This window comes from Plasmodium falciparum (genome assembly GCF_000002765.6).
Source record: "Plasmodium falciparum 3D7 genome assembly, chromosome: 5".
Classification (NCBI taxonomy): Eukaryota; Apicomplexa; class Aconoidasida; order Haemosporida; family Plasmodiidae; genus Plasmodium; species Plasmodium falciparum.
Window position 1 is genome coordinate 1,044,892 of NC_004326.2, and position 10,109 is coordinate 1,055,000.

At 18.8% G+C, this 10,109-nt stretch overlaps 2 protein-coding genes across 2 annotated transcripts; one reads left to right on the top strand and one right to left on the bottom strand.

Moving 5' to 3' along the window:
* Positions 1–570: 570 nt before the first annotated feature.
* Positions 571–6,362, top strand: PF3D7_0525200 (structural maintenance of chromosomes protein 6, putative; the record flags this gene model as incomplete). The annotated part of the gene is made up of 3 exons (XM_001351772.1): positions 571–5,984; positions 6,114–6,205; positions 6,319–6,362. 3 exons carry the CDS (start codon positions 571–573, stop codon positions 6,360–6,362), a joined length of 5,550 nt encoding a protein of 1,849 aa, XP_001351808.1.
* A 1,214-nt stretch (positions 6,363–7,576) lies between these two features.
* On the bottom strand, positions 7,577–9,022 carry PF3D7_0525300 (conserved protein, unknown function; the record flags this gene model as incomplete). Its single annotated transcript, XM_001351773.1, has 1 exon — positions 7,577–9,022. The coding sequence occupies one exon, from the start codon at positions 9,020–9,022 to the stop codon at positions 7,577–7,579; it is 1,446 nt and encodes a 481-aa protein (XP_001351809.1).
* Between the last annotated feature and the right edge of the window lie 1,087 nt (positions 9,023–10,109).

Here is a 10,109-nt window from a genome sequence, read left to right on the forward strand (position 1 = left end):
AAGTTGTGATGAAATTATATTCAAGTGTGTAAAACGTATTCATTCATTATGGCTACTATAAATTTTTTTTTTTTCTTTTTTCAGAAATATAAAATTAAAATATATATATTATATAAAATATACTAGATTGTGCATTTTTATTTTTTTTTTTAATTATAAAAGTTGATAATATTGTATCTAGTGATATATAATACTGAAAAAAAAAAAATTTTTTTTTTTTTCTTTTTTCCTTTTTTTATATATGTTCATTGAATATAATATATATATATATATATATTTACAATATATATATTGTATTTTTAATTTAATTTTTTGTTATTATAATTTTTTTTTTTGATAAGTTGTTCTTGTAAAAAAAAAAAAAAAAAGGTAATATTTAAAGTATTTATGTTTTATTTATTTATTTCATTTTTCCTTTTTGTAATCATGAATTATTTTTATGATCGAAAAGGTATAGTATGATATAATATTAATATAATTAAGCGAAAGAGTTATAATAAGAAATATATAATATATATTGAAAGTAGTTATAATATATATATATATATATATATATTATAATGATTTAATATGAATAGTACGGAAGGAATTCATAGCATATCACAAAAGAATATTACAACAAATGAGTTACATGAAAATATAAATGGTAGTTTAAATAATAAGAAAAGGAAAAAGGAACATACAGCATATGAAAATGGAAATGAAAATGGAAATGAAAATGGAAATGGAAATGAAAATGGAAATGAAAATGAAAATGGAAATGAAAATGGAAATGAAAATGAATATATGAATGACAATATTAATGATAATATAAATCAAAATAATGTTGCACATATGAAAGATTTATTTTCCCAAGAAAGCGAAAGTTTAGACGAAGAAGATGATAGTTACGATTCATTGGTTGATTTTAAAAAAAAAAAAAAAAAGGCAATAAAATTATTGGAAAAGGAAAAAAGAGATAAAATAATAAATAAGAAGGGTATGAATAATTTAAATGGAACAAAAGATAAAGAAAAAAAAAAAAAAAAAAAAAAAAAATATATATATATGGATAATATAAATGAGGAAGAGGAAAATATTAATAATGTAGAAAATATTAATATTTTAGAAGATAGTGTAAGAAATATTGAAAATGTTTTAAATAATTCAACAAAAGACCAATTAGATGATGATATCGAAAATGATATAGGTGGTACGAATTTATTATTAGATGATGTAGACTTAGAAAGTTTTTATGGTAGTACAGGGAAAATTATAAAATTAAGGATAAGGAATTTTTTAAATCATGAGAATTTAGAATTAACATTTAATAGTTATAAAAATATAATTATTGGAAAAAATGGGAGAGGGAAAAGTGCAATCGCACAAGCTGTTGCTGTTGGTTTAGGTAGTCAAGGAAAACATGCAGGAAGAGATATAAATTTAGCTAACTATATAAAAGATTATGATAAGAATAAAAAAAATCTGGTATGTTCTATTGAAATATTTTTATCAAATTCTGGGAATAATGCTTATAACCGTGATATATATGGAGATGTAATTATAATAAAAAGAATGTTTTCTTCCCATACTAGTAAATTTTATTTATACGGATTAAAAAAAAATATTTATACATCAGGTACAACAACAGATATGTTAAAAAATGTGAATGAAAATTTGTCGCTTAGTAAATGTGATAATGATGGTAATAATTTAAATAATGGTAATAATTTAAATAATGGTAATAATTTAAATAATGGTAATAATTTAAATAATGGTAATAATTTAAATAATGGTAATAATTTAAATAATGGTAATATTTTAAATAATGGTAATAATTTAAATAATGGTAATAATTTAAATAATGGTAATAATTTAAATAATGGTAATATTTTAAATAATGGTAATAATTTAAATAATGGTAATATTTTAAATAATGGTAATAATTTTAATAAGGATAATATTTTTAATAATGGTAATAATTTTAATAAGGATAATATTTTAAATAATGGTAATAATTTTAATAAGGATAATATTTTTAATAAGGATAATATTTTTAATAAGGATAATATTTTTAATAAGGATAATATTTATAATAATAAAGTGAATGATAAAAATAAAAACAATAAAAGGAACCCAAATAGATATGTAAGAAAAAAATCATATATTGAGAATTATTTAAATTTTATCAAGGTGAATATTAAAAGCCCATGTGTTTACTTAGATCAAGAAAAGGGAAAGCAATTTTTTTCAAACATCACGGGAAAGACATTACATAAATTTTTCATGACTTCTGTTGGATTAAATATTGTAGAAGATGAGATTGAAAAGGAGAGCGAGCTTTTAAAAAATTGTTTAAATCAAATAAAACAAAAAGAATTATTATTATATCCTTTTGAAGAGGAATTAAAAATATCACGTGAGAGAAATAAGTTGATAGAAAAGAATTTCAGTAAATTATATTTATATGATTGTAATTATAAAAAGGTAATATTTTATGAGTTACTTAAAAGTTGTATTTTACATTTTAATGAATATATAAAATATGAGAGCATTAAAAATGAGAATATTTTATATAGTATACAATACAAAATGAACACATTAATAAATAAGAATGAAGATATGAAAAACGAATTAAAAGAAGTATTAAATAAAGATCATAATATATATAATGATATAATAAAAAAAAATATTGATAAAATCTGTAAATATAATAATATGATAAAAGAATTGAATGATATCAAAATAAAACATATAGAAAGAAAAGAGCATATTCTTAATTATCTTAGTTCATTTGAAAAAGCTAAAGAAAATAAAAATATTGTTGAAGAATATATAAATAAATATAATTTACAAATTAATTTATTAAAAGAAAAAATCAAAAAAGAAAATAATAAAGAAATGGAACTTATTAATGAAATTAATAATAAAGAAAATTCAATATATGAAATGAATTATTTAATAAATAAGTATCAAAATAATATAGATGATATTAATAACAAGATAAAATATATATCTATACAATCAAATAAATTACAAAAAATTAAAAATAATGAAATAAAAAAAAAAATATATATATATGGATATGATATATATAATGTAAGAAATAATATTGTAAAGTTTTTTAATACTACAACAATTACGTCTGAGAAAAATTCTTATCATGATAATGTAACAAATGATAATATAAATGAAAAAGATATAAACAAAAATAATAATATATTAAAAGAAACAAAAAAAAATTACACACATAATAATAAAAATAATGATAATGATAAAAATAATGATAATAATAAGAATGATAATAATAATAATCATAATAATCATAATAATCACAATCATCCTTCTTTTTATTTTAAACATGAACCTATAGGTCCTGTAGGTGAATATATAAAATTAAAGGAGCCTGTCGAAAATACCAAAATTTTATCCATCATCGAAAAACACTTGGGAGATATCTTCTATTCCTGGCTTGTTAGTTGTTATGAAGATAAAAATTTTTTGAATAAAATGGATATAGAAAATAAAAATAAATTTAATATCATAATAACTAATGCATTTGTACATGTGAATCGAGAAAAACTATTACAAAATATACAGTTCTTATCAAGTCGTATAAAAGGTAATACAATATATTCCTTTTTAGATATTGATTTATTACCTACACCTTTATTATTTTATTTATATGATAATTTTAAAATATTACAAACTTTAATATGTAAAAACTCAAAAGAATTACAAGAATTATTACATTCGAATAATAAAAAAATAATAAAGTCTATATACGTCATAGACGATTTTGTATTAGTTAAAATATTGTCAAACGAAAGTTTACATTATATTCCTTCAAAGCAAGAATATTATAAGGATGTCCTTTTTTTAAAATGGACTAAAGAGGAACATAAAAAGAACAATGATATGGAGGATGAAAAAAAAAAAAATGAAATAAATAATGATAATCAAGATAATGATAAAGATAAAGAAAAAGACAACGACCAAAACGACCAAAACGAACAAAAGAACATGAAAGAAAAAAAAAACCATGTGGGGGAACATCTTAATTTGTTAGAATCCGAATTTCAAACAAACGAAGAACAAATTAAAGAACTAGAAAAAACAAAAATTGAAAAAGAAGATGAAATATCAAAAATATCCAAGAAATTATTATCATATAAAAATGTTGTAAATACTTTAAACGAATCATTAGAAAAATGTAAATATTCTCAAGACGAATTAAAATATGAATTAAAAAATTTAGATGAATTGAAGGCGAACCATGATAATATATTTTCAGAACAACTAGATATAGAAATAAAAGAAAAAAATAATGATATTAATGAAATAGATGAATATATAAAAGATATAAATGATTATATTAACATTTTAGAAAATAAAAAGGATATGGCTTTAAATAATAATAGTTTATATAAATATTTTATATCTACGCATAAGGAATATTTAAAAACAAAAAAAGAACATATTCAATATATAATAGAAGAATATGATAATTTGAAAGAAATATTAATTAAATTAGAAAAGGATAAACAAAAAAATGATGAAATTGCTTTAACCAAAAAAAAAAATTTTCTCATATCAATAAATAAATTACATAGTATATATCTAGAATGTATAGGTAACAATTTTGCTTTGGATAATATTTTTTTGAGTAATCCATTTTTAATATTGAAGGATAAATATGAAAGCTGGACCGTAACAAATGTAATCATAAAGAGGGAAAAAAAAAGGGTGGATAATTTAAACGGTGTGGATAATCCAAATAATATAAATAATCCAAATAATATAAATAATCCACATGATGTGAATAATCCAAACGATGTGAATAATCCAAATAATATAAATAATCCACATGATGTGAATAATCCAAACGATGTGAATAATCCACATGATGTGAATAATCCAAACGATGATGTTATAAAAAGCAGTTTTCCTTTTATTGAACCAAACAAAGAAGAGAAAAAGAAATCAAATGAAACTTATCTCATGGAAACAATTTTTGTCATTCATAAAAATCCAGAAAATATAAGCAAAAATGATGAGGAGCATATTAAAGTGAATATTCCTCTGTCATGTTTAAATTCTTTTAATAAAATTTTTATGTCTTCCAAAAATACCGAAGAAGATATGTTAGAGAGTAGCAAAGACAACTATAATAAAAGTGTAACAAAAATTGGAAATAATAAGGAAAGGGAAATAGAAATATTAGTAGAATTAGAGGAATATGTAAAAAATATTGTGAGTAATATTTTAAAAGATAATGATAATAAGAAACAAGTTGATAATATGGATAAAAATAATATACATCCAAATAATATAAGTGATGATAATAATGATGAATATAAACATTATGATGAAAATAATAAAACGGAAGAAAAGAATCATAGTATAATACCAAAAAATATTTTTGAATATGATGCGGTAGATATGTTAAATGAAAAATATGAAGATATATTATGGAAAAAAAGATGTAATAAGAAAAAAGAAATATTAGAAATATTAAAAATGCATGGATATATAGAAAAGGAAAATAATACAGATAATAATTTAAAAGATTATTATAATAATTTAATTGAACAATATATAAATGATGAAAAAAGTTTTAATAAACAATTAAAACAAATATCTGATTTGAAAAATAATTATGATATGCATTTATCTAATATCACATTAAGAAAATCTAAATTTGTAGATATTCTGGAAAAAACAAAAAATCAAATCACATTACATTTTAAAAATATGTTAAAACGTATGAATAATTATAAAGGAAAAATTGAATTTGATGATATAAATAGAAATTTAAAGGTCCTCATATCTATTAATCAAGACACTTCAAATAATGTCTTTATGGAAATTAATTCTTTATCAGGAGGGGAAAGATCAACTATACAGATGGCCTTATTAGCTTCCTTCTCTTTAACCGAATCATCTTCATTTCATATTTTTGATGAGTTAGATGTGTACATGGATGAGCTTACCAGAGTTAAAAAGTAAAAAAAAAAAAAAAAAAAAAAAAAAAAAAAAAAAACATAATAATAATTAATAGATGTACATATATATATATATATGTATATATATATATATATATATATGTATTTATTTATTTATATATTTTTTAGTATGAGGCTCTTTTGTGACTTTGTCGAAAAGAATAATGATAAACAATATTTTTTTATAACACCCCACATAGAAATAACTGAACTATTTTTAGGTAATCATTAGGAGTTTCCTTTGTGTGCACATGTGTTTTTTATTTATCTATTATGATATATATATATATATATATATATATTTATTTATTTTTTTTTTTTTTATCTTGTGTAGATGATGCTAAGCAAAAGAAAGCTAAAATATTAAACTTATCCTAATTTGTTCCTTGGGAGTTTACTTTTTTTTAATTTTATTTTTTATTATTGACAATTTTATATTTCATCATCATAGATACGATGTTTAATTCATCTTTGTAAATTGATTATTTTGTTATTATTCATTTTTTTTTTTTTTTTGTAAATATTAAAAAACACAAATTTAAAATATAAAATATAGATTAAATTTTTTAATTTCTCTTTTATGTGAAAGAATAATATTATAATATAAGTATATTAATAATATGGTATATTAAACTGTTTCTCGTATAATATAATATAATATGACATGTTCTAAATGTACATTTTTTAACCCTTTTAATTACACATATGTATATATATATATATATTTACATTTACATTTATATTTATGAGAATATTCTTATAATTATCCTTTCTTATAATATAAAACCTTAAAATAGACATTTCTTCCTGATCATATTATTATATTATCTTTATGGTTACAAGATTAATGATACAACACATATTCATCGTACATGTATTAGGAAGACACCAGTAATATAATGCACATATTAAATATACATATATTTTTTTTTATTTTCGGAAGAAAAAAAAAGAAATTTGTATATTTTTTTAATAGTTATATAGTAATATATACACACACTTGTCTTGTAAAAATACCACGTAAGATAATATGACAGATGAGTAATGTATACCATCATTTATGATGAAACAATTTAACAATTTATTAAAATATTATTGTTTAAAACAAAATTAAAAGAAAAATTTATATGGATGTAACATATGTTCTATTAAAATTAAAAGATCTTAGAGATACTTTGAAAGATGATGAAATATAAAAAAAAAAAAAAAAAAAAAAAAAAAGGAAGAAAATATAAATAAATAAATATATAAATATATATATATAAATGAAAGGATAACATAATTAAGTAACAATATAATAATAAATAATAAAATTAATAAATGAATAACTCTACATATTTGTATATATATATAGAGAGAAAGAGTAACAAAAATAAGGGGAGACATATTAATTTTATGAAAACAAAAAGAAACTTAATTCTTATAATAAATTAATTCGTTCATAAAAATAAAATATTATTTATTATATCCATTGTATTAATTCTTGTTATGTATAAAAATAATATCATAAAATATATAAATAATGTATATAATATATATATATATATATATATATATATATATATATATGTAAGATATAAAGTTCTTTTTATTTATATGTAATAACTATTTTTATAAATATCATCTCTGAAGGTATACATATTATTATTGTTATATGACTGGAGAATAGTTTTGTCCTGTATACTATTATTATTATTATTATTATTGTTGTTGTTGTTATTATTATTGTTGATACTGTTATTACCATTATTTTGATGTTGATAATAATTATTAAAATTTATAGAACAATTGGTTAATTCATTATTATCATTATTTGTTGCTGTTACATTTTGATGATTATTATTTGTATACTTTGTATATTGATTTTGTTGTAAAAATCTTTGAGGGTCATCATTAATGACATGTTCATTATAATTTATCATATGTTCATTTGTAATATTTTTTGTTCCATTTATTGTTTGTAAATTTTTTATATAGTTAATAGATTTATTATTATTTTGTGGTTGAGCTATTGTTAAAGATCTTTTTTTTGATGTATGTAAAGGTGCATTTATCAGGTTTTCATTTTTTGTTGTAACAAAGTTGTTGAGCACATTTAATTGTATATCCTCTGTATTGTTAGTAGTAAAATGGCTAGAAAAATTATTCCCACTATTATTACAATTTATATTATTATTATTATTATTACTACTTTTATTATTCTTTTTACTATTATTATTTACATTATTTATATTGCTTACATTGTTAATATTCATATTATTTACGTTCATATTATTTACATTCATATTATTTATATTAAGATTATTTATATTATTATTTGATGTTACGTTATTAACAGGTGCATTAAAATTCATCATATTATTTTGAGTTATACTTTTTGTAAAATTATCATTATATTGCTCTGTGTTATTTTGATAATGTACATAAAATTCATCTACATTGTTGTTATACATATTTATACTTTGTGATTCTTTAGGATTTATAAAATTCTCACTATGATTATTATTATTATTACAATTTATATTATTATTCATATTATTAATATTATTATTATTATTATTATTATTATTGTTGTTGTTCATATTTAATGAAATTGTCATGTCATAATTATTTTCCATATTAGGAGATAATTGTGAAGGATATGTATTTTCATTTATTATGGGAAAGGCTTTACTATTATTTGTCTCATTTCTTGAATTTACATATGTTGAAAAAAATAAAATTAATTTTAATTTTGCTATCAACCCTAAAGCTGCTAATACATATAATCTTTTAAATTTATCTTTTTCTTGTTCATTCATTTTTGCATAATTTTGCAAATTTATTCTCAAATAGGATAATTGAGAAGAAATAGCACTAACCAATGTTTCTATAAAATTTACATTTTTTAATTCTATCATTATATTCTCACTTGTATTCTGATATTTTAATGCTTCCATTTCCCATTGTCCTATAAAATTACCATCAATTTGAGGTATTAAAGATTCTTTTAACTTTAACAATATCTGAATTTTTTCTTTGAAATTTATTAAAGCCATTTTAAAATTTTTTTTTTTTTTTTTTATGAACAAGTCAGGTAAAAATTAAAAAAAAAAAAAAAAAAAAAAATACATATATATATATATATATATATATTTATATTTATATATATAATAATGTAATATTAACATTCACACTTTTGATCTTCTATTTATATTTGACTTTGCTCACTTTCAAAATATGAGACAAGTATAGTGTGAAGAACAAAAAAAAAAATTAAAATGATAAGAGGAAAAATATGATAAAATAAATAATCTGGTGTATAAATGATGGTATAAATAATCTGGTGTATAAATGATGGTATAAATAATCTGGTGTATAAATGATGGTATAAATAATCTGGTGTATAAATGATGGTATAAATAATCTGGTGTATAAATGATGGTATAAATAATCTGGCGTATTAATGATGGTATAAATAATCTGGTGTATTAATGATGGTATAAATAATCTGGTGTATAAATGAAGGAATAAAAAAATGATAGGATAAATATAAAAATATTATGATGTAACTATTATCCCATATATAAATTATTATATATATATTATATAGATATAATGAAAGAATTTAATTTTACATATATAAATATAAATGTATTTATATACATATATATATATGACTATGGAATAAAAATATTAAAAAACATAAGGTTCACAAAACATATGGTATTTAAACACACAAAAAAGAAAGAAAAATGATAGGTTTCAATTAATAGGATTTTACATATATATTTCCCTTTTTAATACATCTTTATAACAAAAAAAGGTAAAATAATACTATATAAGGAAAAGTAAAATAAAGTAAAATAAAATGAACATATAATATATTATAATGTATGAAACAAAAAAAAAAAATGAATATATCAAAACAAAAAAAAAAAAAAAAAAAATTTTCCCTTTTTCAAAAATGCCTTCCTTTTTTATTTTTTTTTTAATTTTGGTAAATGCATGTAATTAAAAATAAAAAATAAAAAGAAAAAAAGAAAATATATATATATATATATATATATATATATACTTGACATAAAAAAAGGGAATTGATTGATACACAATTTATAACACATTACAAAAAAAAAAAAAAAAAAA